This window comes from Oncorhynchus mykiss, chromosome 16 (assembly GCF_013265735.2).
Source record: "Oncorhynchus mykiss isolate Arlee chromosome 16, USDA_OmykA_1.1, whole genome shotgun sequence".
In the NCBI taxonomy this organism is placed as follows: domain Eukaryota; kingdom Metazoa; phylum Chordata; class Actinopteri; order Salmoniformes; family Salmonidae; genus Oncorhynchus; species Oncorhynchus mykiss.
Genome location: NC_048580.1, coordinates 24,610,091 through 24,625,449, shown reverse-complemented (window position 1 = coordinate 24,625,449; position 15,359 = coordinate 24,610,091). Strand labels below are relative to the sequence as shown.

General features: G+C 41.5%; 1 protein-coding gene across 1 annotated transcript; it reads left to right on the top strand.

The window, feature by feature from the left end:
• Positions 1-12,329: 12,329 nt before the first annotated feature.
• LOC110491696 (C-reactive protein) lies at positions 12,330-13,903 on the top strand. Its single transcript, XM_021565334.2, has 3 exons — positions 12,330-12,566; positions 12,735-12,805; positions 13,086-13,903. Exons 1-3 carry the CDS (start codon positions 12,463-12,465, stop codon positions 13,700-13,702), a joined length of 792 nt encoding a protein of 263 aa, XP_021421009.2. The 5' UTR covers positions 12,330-12,462; the 3' UTR covers positions 13,703-13,903.
• The last annotated feature ends 1,456 nt before the right edge of the window (positions 13,904-15,359 follow it).

The following is a 15,359-nucleotide window of genomic DNA, read 5'->3' as shown; positions in this document are numbered from 1 at the left end:
AACAGTTTAAGTTTCACAGTCTCAAAATGTGCATCAGCTAATTAAAATGGTTGATTTACTTGCACTTGATAGAACGGTATATTGTAGCTGGTCCCATCAGATAACCTGGCACACATTAGCCATATGTATGCTAACCAGTCATCTTAAGTTACCACAGCCACAAAGTCATAAGGCCTGCCTACTCTACCAATCAGATGAGTTCTTGGTTCAGGGAAGCACACCACAGTATTTTTTATTTAACCCCTATTTTACCAGGTAAGTTGACTGAGAACACATTCTCATTTACAGCAACAACCTGGGGAATTTAGCCAGGACACCACTTACAATAAGTGCCATGGTATCTTTAGTGTCCACAGAGAGTTACACCCGTTTAACATCCCATCCGAAAGACAGCATCCTACACAGGGCAATTGGGATATTTTTTAGATCAGAGGAAAGGGTGCCTCCAACATCACTTCTAGCAGCATTTGGTCTCCCATCCAGGACCAACCCTGCTTAGCTTCAGAAACAAGCTAGCAGTGGGATGCGGGGTGGTATGCTGCTGGCAGTCTGAGTCATTAATACCCATAAAACCTAGCAGTCAAACAAGAAAATGGTTCCAATCATTTTTCCACCATTCATTTTTCCCATAGGGGATTTTAGAAACAATTAAAATAAGGTCTGTGTTTCATGTAGGCTTACCCTGGCATGACGTGTTGATAACCGTGTAAATCTCTCTAGGACAATGTGACTTTTGCCAATATGTTTGCCTGTATAATATATTGTGTAATTTTGGAGTTACTTTTATTGTAATTAACAATAGAATATGTTTCTAAACACTTATACGTTAATGTGGATGCTACCATGATTACAGATAGTCCTGAATGAATCGTGAGTAATGAGTGAGAAAGTTACAGGCCCACAAATATTATACCTCCAAGACATTTTTGGGGGGAGGTATGATATTTGTGGGCCTGTAACTTTCTCACTCATTATTCACGATTCATTCAGGACTATCTGTAATCATGCGGTATGCATGAGACGGTAGCTTCAGTCTTTACTAAGTCTTTATTAACAAAATTATAACAACTCTCATATAAAGTAAATTCGGAGTTTCCCTTCAAAACTCGGTAGGTATATTTCAAACAGTTTCTTAAGGACTTACCAGCCAAACCAGATGTGAAATGTCTCCAGGAGACATGGCTTAAACCTACTCTAGATTTTGTATAACAAGGTTATGTTGGAGTCCATAGAGATAGTGTGGCAGGGGGGTGAGGAGGGTGTGCTACCTTTATAAAACAGGAGATCCCATATGCAGTACCAGTCAAATGTTTGGACACCTACTCATTCAAGGTTTTTATTTTTATTTGTACTACTTTCTACATTGTAGAATAATAGTGAAGACATCAAAACTATGAAATAACACACATGGAATCATGTAGTAACCAAAAAAGTGTTAAACAAATCAAAATATATTTTAGATTCTTCAAAGTAGCACCCTTTGCCTTGATGACAGCTTTGCACACTCTTGGCATTCTCTCAACCAGCTTCATGAGGTAGTCACCTGGAATGCATTTCAATTAACAGGTGTGCCTTGTTAAAAGTTAATTTGTGGAATTTCTTTCCTTCTTATTAATGCGTTTGAGCAAATCAGTTGTGTTGTGACAAGGTAGGGGTGGTATACAGAAGAAAGTCCTATTTGGTAAAAGACCCAAGAATATATTATGGAAAGAACAGCTCAAATAAGCAAAGAGAAATGACAGTCCATCATTACTTTAAGACATGAAGGTCAGTCAACATGGAAAATTTCAAGAATTTTTAAAGTGCAGAGCTACCTCTCCTGCAGAGGATACGTTCATTAGAGTTAGCAGCCTCAGAAATTGCAGCCCAAATAAATGCATCACAGAGTTCAAGTAACAGACATATCTCAACATCAACTGTTCAGAGGAGACTGAGTGAATCAGGCCTTCATGGTCGAATTTCTGCAAAGAAACCACTACTAAAAGACACAAATTATGAAGAAGAGACTTGCTTGTGCCAATAAACATGAGCAATGGAAATTAGACCAGTGGAAATCTGTCCTTTGGTTTGATGAGTTAAAATTTGAGATTTTTGGTTCCAACCGGCATGTCGTTATGAGACGCAGAGTAGGTGAACGGATGATCTCCACATGTGTGGTTCCCACTGTGAAGCATGGAGGAGGAGGTGTGATGGTGTCGGGGTGATTCGCTGGTGACACTGCCAGTGATTTATTTAGCAGCGATACGCCATCCCATCTGGTTTGGGCTTAGTGGGACTATCATTTGTTTTTCAACATGACAATGACCCAACACACCCCCAGGGTATGTAAGGGCTATTTGATCAAGAAGGAGAGTAATGGAGTGCTGCATCAGATGACCTGACCTCCACAATCACCTGACCTCAACCCAATTGAGATGGTTTGGGATGAGTTGGACCCCAGATTGAAGGAAAAGCAGCCAAAAAGTTCTCAGCACATATGGGAAATCCTTCAAGACTGTTGGTAAAGCATTCCAGGTGAAGCTAGTTGAGAGAATGCCTAGAATGTGCAAAGCTGTCATCAAGGCAAAGGGTGGCTACTTTGAAGAATCTCAAATATAAAATATTTGTTTATTTGTTTAACACTTATTTTTGGTTACTACATGATTCCATGTGTTATTTCATAATTTTGATGTTTTCACTATTATTCTACAAAGTAGAAAATAGTAAAACATAAAGAAAAACCCTGGAATGAGTAGGTGTGTCCAAACTTTTGCCTGGTACTGAAAGTGTGTGGGAGAGGGAGTTGAATGTGAGTATGTAGTGGTAGAGGTGTAGTTGGGAGGGGGAAATATGGTAATAGTGAACTTTTACAACCCCTGTAAGAGACTAGAATTGCTGGCCCTTAGGAATGTAGAAGGTCAAGATAGGAGACGGGTAATGTGGTGTGGCGTCTTTAATGCTCAAGGTACGCTCTGGGGAGCGTTACGGACTGATGTAAATGGACAAGTGTTGGAGTAACTACTGCATGAGAAAGGGCTTGTGAGTCTTAATGATGGCCGGGAACCAGGATTGACCCATTAACTGAAAATGAATCTGCTCTGGATGTTACTTTGACCTCAAGTTCAATGGCAGGCAGATGTAGTTGGGAGGTTTTGGAGGAATCTACAGTGGGCAATGATCACTATTTTATCATGTGTACTAGAGGTCGACCGATTATGATTTTTCAACGCAGATACCGATACCGATTATTGGAGGACCAAAAAAGCAGTTACAGATTAATCGGCCGATTTTTATTTTATTTATTATTTATTTGTAATAATGACAATTACAACAATACTGAATGAACACTTATTTTAACTTAATATAATACAGCAATAAAATCAATTTAGCCTCAAGTAAATAATGAAAGATGTTCAATTTGGTTTAAATAATGCAAAAACAAAGGGTTGGAGAAGAAAGTAAAAGTGCAATATATGCTATGTAAGAAAGCTAACGTTTCAGTTCCTTGCTCAGAACATGAGAACATATGAAAGCTGGTGGTTCCTTTTAACATGAGTCTTCAATATTCCCAGGTAAGAAGTTTTAGGTTGTAGTTATTATAGGAATTATAGGACTATTTCCCTCTATACCATTTGTATTTCATTAACCTTTGACTATTAGATGTTCTTATAGGCACTTTAGTATTGCCAGTGTAACAGTATAGCTTCCGTCCCTCTCCTCGCTCCTCCCTGGGCTCGAACCAGCAATACGACAACAGCCACCCTCGAAGCAGCGTTACCCATGCAGAGCAAGGGGAACAACTACTAGAAGGCTCAGAGCGAGTGACGTTTGAAACGCTATTCGCGCGCTAACTAGCTAGCCATTTCACTTCAGTTACACCAGCCGCATCTCACGAGTTGATAGGCTTGAAGTCATTAACAGCGCAATGCTTGACACACAACGAAGAGCTGTTGGCAAAACGCACGAAAGTGCTGTTTGAATGAATGTTTACACGCCTGCTTCTGCCTACCACCACTCAGTCAGATACTTAGATACTTGTATGCTTGTATGCTCAGTCAGATTATATGCAACGCAGGACACGCTAGATAATATCTAGTAATATCATCAACTATGTGTAGTTAACTAGTGATTATGATTGATTGTTTTTTATAAGATAAGTTTAACGCTAGCTAGCAACTTACCTTGGCTTACTGCATACGCGTAACAGCTTGTGGAGTGAAAGGAGAGAGGGGCAGGTCATTATTGTGTTGGACTAGTTCAGTGCTTCTCAATTAATTTCTGTTACAGGAAGAAGTAAACATTTCGCGCCCCGTAACTCTCCGCCGTGACTGTAAATAGTATCATTTGTCTATAAAATTGTTATAAGTACACCTCTGCATAACATTGTATCCATTGTATTTGATACTGAAAAATACAATTAAATATAATCAATAAATAATACATTCAAATTGATCAGCAACATTAACTCAGGAGCACAATATATGAAACACACAAAAATGAATAAAACAATTTGTGCTGATTTAAAAAAAATCAAAATGAGGAAGTCAGGATTAATGGCTACAATGAGCACGTTTTGCAGAGCACAGCTTTTCGAAGAGGGGTTTGAAGCATGATACTGCAACTCTCAGCTCCTGCTCAATGTTTAGCTGGGACCTGTACTTGGTCTTCAGTGCAGCAACAGCAGAGAAGCCAGTCTCACAAAGATAAGATGTTGCACCACCAGTCAGCTACTTGCCCCCTCTGTCCCTCAGACTTCCTTAGCTGACATGGGCTAATTGAGTGACTTTCAGTGATTGACATAACGATTAAAACTGCTGATCCACAACCAAATTTCAAAATTGCACCTAGTGTATTATACTATTCTAGTATTGGCTTGGGGTGCTCAGGCTGCATGACCCCGAATGCAGGCTGCATGACCCCGACTGAGGGGGGCACGCGGCCTGTGGGCCACCAGTTGCCCATCGCTGAGCTACAGGCTATGGTAAAAGTTTAATGTATCAAGTGTGGCCGACAGTCTGCAATTTATTGAAAAATTAAAGTGGAGAAATCTATGATAATAGTAGTTTCTCCTCTGATGTCAATCATCGAGGATCAGGTTCATGTTCTGAACTCTCAAGGAACGCATACAAAGTGAGATGGAGGATGAGTACTTTTGTTGGCTCAGAAAAATGGCGATGCCTACTTTAAACGTAATTTTTCCGCCAGCGTCTCATTGGAATGGCTGTCGGTGAATTATCTGTGTGTAACTAAAATGTGTTTTGAGCATTTTTGGCTAAGTTGACTAAAACCAGGGCTGGCTCTAACCTTTTGTGGGCCCTGAGCAAGATTTGCTTGCCCCCCCTCCACCTCGCGGGCAAGACATTTTAGTGGCTGCCCCCTTCTTGACGACAGAGAGAAAAGTTTACGTTTTTAAGTGAATTTCCTGCAACTCTACCAATTTTGCCATGGGGCAAAGAGAGAGAAATGTGCAGTTCTACAGCTTTTGCCATGGGGTGGGGATGCATTTTTTTTCAGTTTTAAAGCAATTCTACACACTCTGCCATGACTTGTGCCATGTTAATGATATTTGAGTGAGAGTGACTAACAAAATCAATGGGGCCCCCTGGAAGTCAGGTCCCCAGGGCACGTGCCCTGCCTGCCTGGTCGGTATTCGGCCATGATTACTACAAGAGATAGCTGGCTAGACTAACTTATCTAATTGAGTGACTGTCATAATAAGCAAAAAATTGCTGATGCACAACCAAATTTCGAACTTGCAACTTGTGTATTCTACTATTCTAACTCTCAACAGTAAGGGATGGGTATGGTTGCTCCTATGTGGGTAGAGTATGTGTGTATATGTTTTACTACATTTCGAACTCGAGTTCTTACTGTGCTATAAACTGTCTCCAGATAGGACCACTGAATAATAGTCCTGTCATGGCCATGGCAGGCAGTGATTGGCCCCTCCACACCATGATGCATAATGCCCCACCCCCGAGGGTATAATACGCACTATCCTGCCTGAGAGTGTCACTCTTGTTTTATTCAGCCACCGCTGTTCATCGGCGCTATCATTCTTATCATCTGTAAATTAATCTATTCTTATTTTGGTCTAAACTGCTACATTTCGGCAGAGTGGCTAAGAAGATATTTTAGATTTTTTTTAAAGATTCCGTTGACGTTGTTCCGTTTAATAGCCTGAGTCAGCTAGCAAGCTAATGTGTCGTTCTTGCAAGAGACCAAGGTTTCTCAGGTAATTCTTTCATAATCACCTTCCCAATCACACTCAAACAGTGAAGGAAGTAGACAAAATCACACTCAAACCGTGAGGGAAGCAGACAAAATATTGGTCATTATCAGAAATATTTTCTAGTGCCAAAGAAAGACGGTGGCATGAGACCAATCTTAGATTTGAGGGTGTTGAACAAATTATTACGAAAACGACCTTTTCGCATGTTAACACACCTCCGTTTATTCAAAGTAGTCAGACATGCAGAATATTTCACAACAGTGGACCTCAAGCACAAGTTATTTTACGTTCCTATTGTGGAAAGGCACAGGACATTTCTCAAGTTCTCATTTCAGAACAAAGAATAAAGTTTTGTGTCCTCCCGTTCAGCCTGAGCTTAAGCTCTCACTGCTTCACCGTTTCCGTGAATGTAGCTATTGCCCCCTCTACGATCACAGTGGATACAGATAATGTGCTATCTAGATGACTGGCTTATAATAGCGAAATCGAGAGAATTGGCCAAGACACACACTAGGATAGTGATAAATCATATCTGCAATCTGGGTTTCCTGATAAGCCAACAGACAAGCTTTTTAGGCTTGAAACTGAACTCTCTGTCCATGTGCACGGGTCTAACAGTCAACAGACAGAGGTGCATTCTGACTGCAGGATGCGCACTCCACCGGAGCCGGACTCTTGCACGTAAACAACTTGCAGACTTGTTTACGTGTTGCTGTGCGTTTTGTTGTCAACCTTACTTTGCTACCTGAGAACTTTACGTTTTTTACTTTTTAATTACCGTTTATATTTTGGGTTTTTCCCATCACTCAACTTTTTTTCAATCAACTTTTTCACTCCGGACGTTCTATCTGGACGTGGTTCGTCAGGACCTCCAACAGCCGAAGCTAAGTAGTAACATTAACATGATGCCTTCTAATTGCAGTCGCTGTACTCTGTACGCTGTACTGTAATATACAGGAGAGCGATCACCTTACGGCGAGGATAGCTGTGCTGCAAGCCCAGCTTCAGACGCAATCGTTAGGCAAGGGTCATTTCAGTGTAGGAAAGGATGAAACAGCGTCTGTGCCACCAGTAAGTACAGATAGTAACGTTAGTATAAATCCCCTCGCACGGTCCCCGCAGCCGGACAACTTTCTCATGGTTTCTGGAGGGAAATGCTGTTGGAATGCTCAACCGGTGTCGCTCATTCAGCCAACAAACTTTCAACTGGTTTTCCCCATTAAGCAGTGAGTAGGAGTCTGAGGCCGAGCCTTCTCTTGTCTCTACTCCTCCCGTTACAGGGTCTGAGACGCCCGAAGCTTCCCACCATTAGCTCTGACAAATTAAAAACCCTAGTCATTTGCAACTCCATTCCCCGCAGTATTAGACTTAAAACGAATCATCCAGCACTGTTTACCAGGGGGCAGGGCTACCGACGTTAAGGCTAATCTGAAGATGGTGCTGGCTAAAGCTAAAACTGGCGAGTGTAGAGAGTATAGATTTATTGTTATCCACGTCGGCACCAACGATGTTAGGATGAAACAGTCAGAGATCACCAAGCACAACATAGCTTCAGCGTGTAAATCAGCTAGAAAGATGTGTCAGCATCGAGTAATTGTCTCTGGCCTCCTCCCAGTTAGGGGGAGTGATGAGCTCTACAGCAGTCTCACAACTCAATCACTGGTTGAAAACTGTTTTCTGCCCCTCCCAAAAGATAGAATTTGTAGATAATTGGCCCCCTTTCTGGGACTCACCCACAAACAGGACCAAGCCTGACCTGCTGAGGAGTGACGGACTCCATCCTAGCTGGAGGGGTGCTCTCATCTTATCTACCAACATAGACAGGGCTCTAACTCCTCTAGCTCCACAATGAAATAGGGTGCAGGCCAGGCAGCAGGCTGTTAGCCAGCCTGCCAGCTTAGTGGAGTCTGCCACTTGCACAGTCAGTGTAGTCAGCTCAGCTATCCCCATTGAGACCGTGTCTGTGCCTCGACCTGGGTTGGGCAAAACTAAACATGGCGGTGTTCGCCTTAGCAATCTCACTAGGATAAAGACCTCCTCGATTCCTGTCATTATTGAAAGAGATCGTAATACCTCACATCTCAAAATAGGGCTACTTAATGTTAGATCCCTTACTTCAAAGACAATTATAGTCAATGAACTAATCACTGATCATAATCCTGATGTGATTGGCCTGACTGAAACATGACTTAAGCCTGATGAATTTACTGTGTTTACTGTGTCACTGGTTACACTAGTGACCATATCCCCGTGCATCCCGCAAAGGCGGAGGTGTTGCTAACATTTACGATAGCAAATTTCAATTTACAAAAAAATATATATGTTTTCGTCTTTTGAGCTTCTAGTCATGAAATCTATGCAGCCTACTCAATCACTTTTTATAGCTACTGTTTACAGGCCTCCTGGGCCATATACAGCGTTCCTCATTGAGTTCCCTGAATTCCTATCGGACCTTGTAGTCATAGCAGATAATATTCAAATTTTTGGTGACTTTAATATTCACATGGAAAACTCCACAGACCCACTCCAAAAGGATTTCGGAGCCATCATCGACTCAGTGGGTTTTGTCCAACATGTCTCTGGACCTACTCACTGTCACAGTCATACTCTGGACCTAGTTTTGTCCCATGGAATAAATGTTGTGGATCTTAATGTTTTTCCTCATAATCCTGGACTATCGGACCACCATTTTATTACGTTTGCAACTGCAACAAATCATCTGCTCAAACCCCAACCAAGGAGCATCAAATGTCGTGCTATAAATTCACAGACAACACAAAGATTCCTTGATGCCCTTCCAGACTCCCTCTGTCTACCCAAGGACGTCAGAGGACAAAAATCAGTTAACCACCTAACTGAGAAACTCAATTTAACCTTGCGCAATACCCTAGATGCAGTTGCACCCCTAAAAACTAAAAACATTTCTCATAAGAAACTAGCTCCCTGGTATACAGAAAATACCCGAGCTCTGAAGCAAGCTTCCAGAAAACTGGAAGTTTGGAAACTGGAAGACTAGCTTGGAAAGACAGTACCGTGCAGTATCGAAGAGCCCTTACTGCTGCTCGATCATCCTATTTTTCCAACTTAATTGAGGAAAATAAGAACAATCCAAAATGTATTTTTCATACTGTCGCAAAGCTAACTAAAAAGCAGCATTCCCCAAGAAAGGATGGCTTTCACTTCAGCAGTAATAAATTCATGAACTTATTTGAGGAAAAGATCCTGATTATTAGAAAGCAAATTACGGACTCCTCTTTAAATCTGCGTATTCCTTCAAAGCTCAGTTGTCCTGAGTCTGCACAACTCTGACAGGACCTAGGATCAAGAGAGACACTCAAGTGTTTTAGTACTATATCTCTTGATACAATGATGAAAATAATCATGGCCTCTAAACCTTCAAGCTGCATACTGGACCCTATTCCAACTAAACTACTGAAAGAGCTGCTTCCTGTGCGTGGCCCTCCTATGTTGAACATAATAAACGGCTCTCTATCCACCGGATGTGTACCAAAATCACTAAAAGTGGCAGTAATAAAGCCTCTCTTGAAAAAGCCAAACCTTGACCCAGAAAATATAAAACACTATCGGCCTATATCGAATCCTCCATTCCTCTCAAAGATTTTAGAAAAGGCTGTTGCGCAGCAACTCACTGCCTTCCTGAAGACAAACAATGTATATGAAATGCTTCAGTCTGGTTTTAGACCTCATCATAGCACTGAGACTGCACTTTTGTGAAGGTGGTAAATGACCTTTTAATGGCATCAGACTGAGGCTTTGCATCTGTCCTCGTGCTCCTATACCTTAGTGCTGCTTTTGATACCATCGATCACCACATTCTTTTTGAGAGATTGGAAACCCATATTGGTCTACACGGACAAGTTCTGGCTTGGTTTAGATCTTATCTGTTGGAAAGATATCAGTTTGTCTCTGTGAATGGTTTGTCCTCTGACAAATCAACTGTAAATTTCGGTGTTCCTCAAGGTTTTCACTATATATTTTACCTCTTGGGGATGTCATTCGAAAACATAATGTTAACTTTCACTGCTATGCGGATGACACACAGCTCTACATTTCAATGAAACATGGTGAAGCCCCAAAATTGCCCTCGCTAGAAGCCTGTGTTTCAGACATAAGGAAGTGGATGGCTGCAAACTTTCTACTTTTAAACTCGGACAAAACAGAGATGCTTGTTCTAGGTCCCGAGAAACAAAGAGAGGAAGAGTGGCAAGAAGAAAGCCATTTCTTAAAGATATCCATAAAAGTGTGACCTCACTCATATTATCAGAGAACCGGGGTTACACAAGTACTGTAACCTTAGGTTATTATACTCAAATGTGGATAAATGCACGGCTTCTTTTGACCAAAATCCTGGGCCCAGTTTTTTAAAATTCTTAATCTGGATCAGAATGATTTTTTGCTGTCCAAAATCAGATCGGTCTTTTTTTTAGCAAGTTCTTCAGAAAATAAGTGGATAGGATCATTTTGATCCCGATACTACAATATAAAGATCACAGATCTGAATTTTCAGTGTGTTTTTTAAACCTCCCACCTTAGTTACATTGACATTGTTTAGTTGTAGTGCCTTTCACCTGTCTAAATCCAACCTGAATCCACCCATCCATTAGAATCATGATCATCCAGATTTTTTCAGCATTCAAAACTATCCTAATCACTACTTTTTTGAATTTTGAAAAACATTTAATCTTGATTGAAGTTCAGATTGTATTAGCAAATCCGAATCCGAATGTTCCTAATTCTAATTCTTCAGTTTCGAAAAATCCAAATATAAGATTTATCTGATTGCTAAAATCCAATCAAATAAATGTTTTTAAAAACTGGGCACAGGGCTGACCACCCACTACTGACCACCCAGTGAGCACAACTGGTTGTGTCTTCCACTGCTCACTGTGCACCAACCATTGGATTGGTGGAGGCATAGCCTAGTGGGGGTTTCCCCCATATTTCTTATACCAGTCATTTCCTTTCAAATCAGGGAAGTAGACAAGTTCACACTTTGGGAGGAAGGAGAGATCATTTTGTATATATAGTGTATGTGGACACCCCTTCAAATTAGTGGATTCTACTATTTCAGCCACATCCGTGGTGTATAAAATAGAGGACACAGCCATGCAATCTCTATAGACAAACACTGGCAGTAAAATGGCCTTACTGAAGAGCTTCATGAAATGGGTTTCCATGGCCGAGCAGAGGTACACAAGCTTAAGATCACCATGTGCAATGCCAAACGTCGGCTGGAGTGGTGTAAAGATTGCTGCCATTGGATTCTGGAGCAGTGGAAATGCGTTCTCTGGAGTGAGGAATCACGCTTCAACATCTGGCAGTCCAACGGACGAATCAGGGTTTAGCAGATGCCAGGAGAACGCTATCTGCCCGATTGCATAGTGCCAACTGTAAAGTTTAGTGTAGGAGGAATAATGGTCTGGGGCTGTTTTTCATGGTTCGGGCTAGGCCCCTTCGTTCCAGTGGAGGGAAATCTTAACGCTACAGCATACAATTACATTCTAGACAATTCTTTGATTCCAACTTCGTGGCCACAGTTTGGGGAAGGCCCTTTCCTGTTTCAGCATGACAATTCCCCCGTGCACGAAGCGAGGTCCATACAGAAATGGTTTGTCGAGATTGGTGTGGAAGAACTTGACTGGCCTGCATAGAGCCCTGACCTCAACCCATCGAACACCTTTGAGATTAATTGGAACGCAGACTGTGTGCCAGGCCTAATCACCCAACATCACCTCGACCTCACTAATGCTTTTGTGGTGGAATCCTGCAGGTACTTGCTTCCAATGTTCCAACATCTACTGGAAAGACTTCCCAGAAGAGTGGAGGCTGTTACGGCAGCCAAGGGGGGACCAACTCCATAGTAATGCCCATGATTTTGGAATGATATATTTGACGAGCAGGTGTCCACATACAATTACACTACATGACCAAAAGTAAGAGTAAAATAAGAGTAATTCGGACATAGCCCTGAAGAAGGCTACTGTCACCATTTTCTGTGTCAGTGGGATTGACAAAGCTTCTAATAGGTTCTAGTTGTTTCTCTGTAGAGAGGGTACAGAGTTTGTGTCTCGGAATATACTGTGTGCAAAGATGAATGACCTGCAGCTTTGATTTGAATGACCCACTTACACTCACTGGTAAAACATGGCAACCAGAGGAGGAGAGTGTATTTATCTGACGCTCTTCACCATTGGTTCATAAAAGATCCACCCCTTCCCCTTTAAAAGTCTATGACTTTTACAGTAAAAGAGAAAGACGCGGAAGAGAGCTCGAGTAAAACTGGTATCCTGGACATTTGCTTAATCAAGTCTTTTAAAAAAGAAGACATGGAAAGGTAATTTGAATGACTTTACTAAAATATAATAGTTTTTCAATTGATTATGCAGATCGGCAACATTTAGCACTGTTTTTTTGTGTACAAAGCACTCAGAATGGTTCTTGAAGGCAGGTTTAACAGGCAGCAGATGTCATACTTTCAGTACCTTTTGTTCTCTTTTTACAGTGTACTAAAGTGGATGGAGAAGCTGCTGGTTCTGCTGTTTCTGATCTATGGTTGTTATGCTGAACATCAAGGTGAATGATCTCTCAAGTTTTCACTTGTAATTTTAACCATGTAGTAGATCTGGCCCTACATGGACTTAACTGTGCAAATATTTGCTGTCACTGAGTGTCCGCAACTTCTCTTCCGATCATGTTGCATTGCAAATATTGTTAAACTAATCTGTGGTGAAATAACAAAAAAAAAGCTCTATATTTTCATCATACTGGACATCAAGACATACTAGGTCAAGTTGATTTCTGTTACATTTCTGTTGCTGAGCTTTTCTCCTTCTCTCATTTTTAACCCATACAGATCTCTCAGGGAAAAAGTTAATCATCCCAGTCGAGACAAGCAACTCGTTTGTAAAACTCTCTGGCAACGTCTCAAAGCCTGTTACTGCTATGACCATGTGTCAGAGGTTCTTCACTGAGGAACACCGAGACCAGTCCCTTTTTTCTCTAGCAACCCCCTCTGATTCCAAAGATATCAATCTGTGTATGCAATCAAAGGGTGGGTATAAACTGAATATCAGAGGAAATTCTGTTACTATCAGCGGTTTGCCAGAAAATAGAAATGCATGGATCTCTTTGTGTGGCACCTGGGACTCTAAAACTGGTCTCACCCAGATGTGGGCGAATGGGAGACGAAGTGCATCGAAGATTCTTAAGCCAAATGGCCCTATAAATGGAAAACCAAGTATAATCTTAGGTCAAAACCAAGGCAGTTATGGTGGAAGTTTTGTAGCATCACAATCCTTTGTGGGGGATGTTACTGATGTACACTTCTGGGACAGTGTCATCTCTCCTTGCCAAATCAAATTGTATATGCAAGGGAAAAACTTTACTCCAGGAAATATTCTCAACTGGAAAGCATTGGAGTTCACTACTGGGGGAGGGGTGTTCAAGGAGATAAGTGACTATAACTGTTAGTGAACCAAAAGCAATACATTTGTACCAGGTATTGCTAATGTGTTAAAATGTATTATGATTACTGTCATCGTCATTTGCATGTTCATAGCAGCTTTCACTTTAAAAGCTCTGTTACGAATCGATATCCCATATTTTTATGTTCCTGAGTATTCAATTCATAGAAAAGAATAGTGCAATAAAGTTTCAATCATTTCTGATAAATGTTTGTCTGTCTTTCATTTAGCGTTTGTATGCAGATGACCTCTGAAATTGTGTAAAGTGTTATTTTCAGAGGAGAATGAAACCGAAAAAGCAAGATGTCTTTATTGACATTTTTCCAGTGTGTCTGTGTGCACAAGGTCGTTGTGTAAACAGAAGATGAATGACTTTGCTGGCCAATTGCAACTACCAGGCAGAACCACATGCAGCTCTGTATTAACGCTGGAGTTCATGCACCAGCGTGTTGAAACCACTTCCCTGCAACTAAAAACCCACAAGAATAAACCAGCAGATCAGTTGATCTCATGTTACCGTGTCAAGCTTTGATTCCAAACAGCTGTGTCTAGGTTCTCTACTCCCGCTCCTTATAGGCCTATAACTCCTAGTCTGGTAATTGATCTAAAAAAAAAAGACTTATTGTAAGAATATAGGATTATATTTCATACAAACATGTCATCTTAAATATCAAGATAATTATAATATAATTTGTCATTTATTTTAAATAACTTGATGAGACAATTTGTTCGAAAGCCACCGTCCGCCATATTGGTAACCTACTCCTCATGTCCCCTATTCAGGGGCGCAACTTTGGTTTTTAGAAGTGTTTACACTTTTGAATCCAGTCGGATAAACACCCCAAACAGCCTACCCGACCGCTCGGTGGCGTCTGCATGGTCATAAAGCACACCGTTTCCTCGTTTTGTATCACATTCCATTGATTAAACTGAGCAGGACAATTTCAGAATGTGGGTGGAGCCCCACCGTCCCCAGTGAAAGTTGCACCCCTGCAACTGTACACCGGGTGTACAAAACATTAGGAACACCTGCTCTTTCCATGACATAGATAGACTGACCAGGTGAAAGCTTTGGTCCCTTATTGATGTTATCTGTTAAATCCACTTCAATCAGTGTAGCTGAAGGGGAGGAGACAGGTTAAAGAAGGATATTATAGCCTTGAGACAATTTAGACATGGATTGTGTATGTGTGCCATGTCATGGTAGTAGGTGCCTGGCGCACATGTTTCAGTGTGTGAGTTCTTCATGCTCAACTGTTTCCCATGTGTATCAAGAAAGGTCCACCACCCAAAGGACATCCAGCCAGCTTGACAAAACTGTAGGAAGCATTGAAGTCAGCATGGGCCAGCATCCCTGTCGAATGCTTTAGTCAGCTTGCAGATCCATAACCCCCCCCCCCCCCCCCCCCCCCCCCCCCCCGAAATGAGGCCGTTCTGAGTGCTAAAGGGGGCGCAACTCAATATTAGGAAGGTGTTCCTAATCTTTTGTACACTCAGTGTATATCTGTGCAATAAGTAGCGTAACATAAAACCTGAAATCATGGCTAATGTTTCGCCTGTTGTGACCGAACATGTTTTCAAGTGTCCTTGACAAAAGTCAAACTACTGCATGGGTCTGCTCATCTTTTGCGCACATGCATGTGCTTTGCGCAAATAAGTTTTCC

Excerpts from the sequence above, each read along its gene's own strand:
- LOC110491696 (XM_021565334.2), top strand. The coding sequence starts at position 12,463 with ATGACTTTTACAGTAAAAGAGAAAGACGCGGAAGAGAGCTCGAGTAAA. Across the intron at positions 12,567-12,734 it reads AAAAAAGAAGACATGGAAAG|TGTACTAAAGTGGATGGAGA; the intron begins GTAATTTGAATG and ends CTCTTTTTACAG. Across the intron at positions 12,806-13,085 it reads TTGTTATGCTGAACATCAAG|ATCTCTCAGGGAAAAAGTTA; the intron begins GTGAATGATCTC and ends TAACCCATACAG.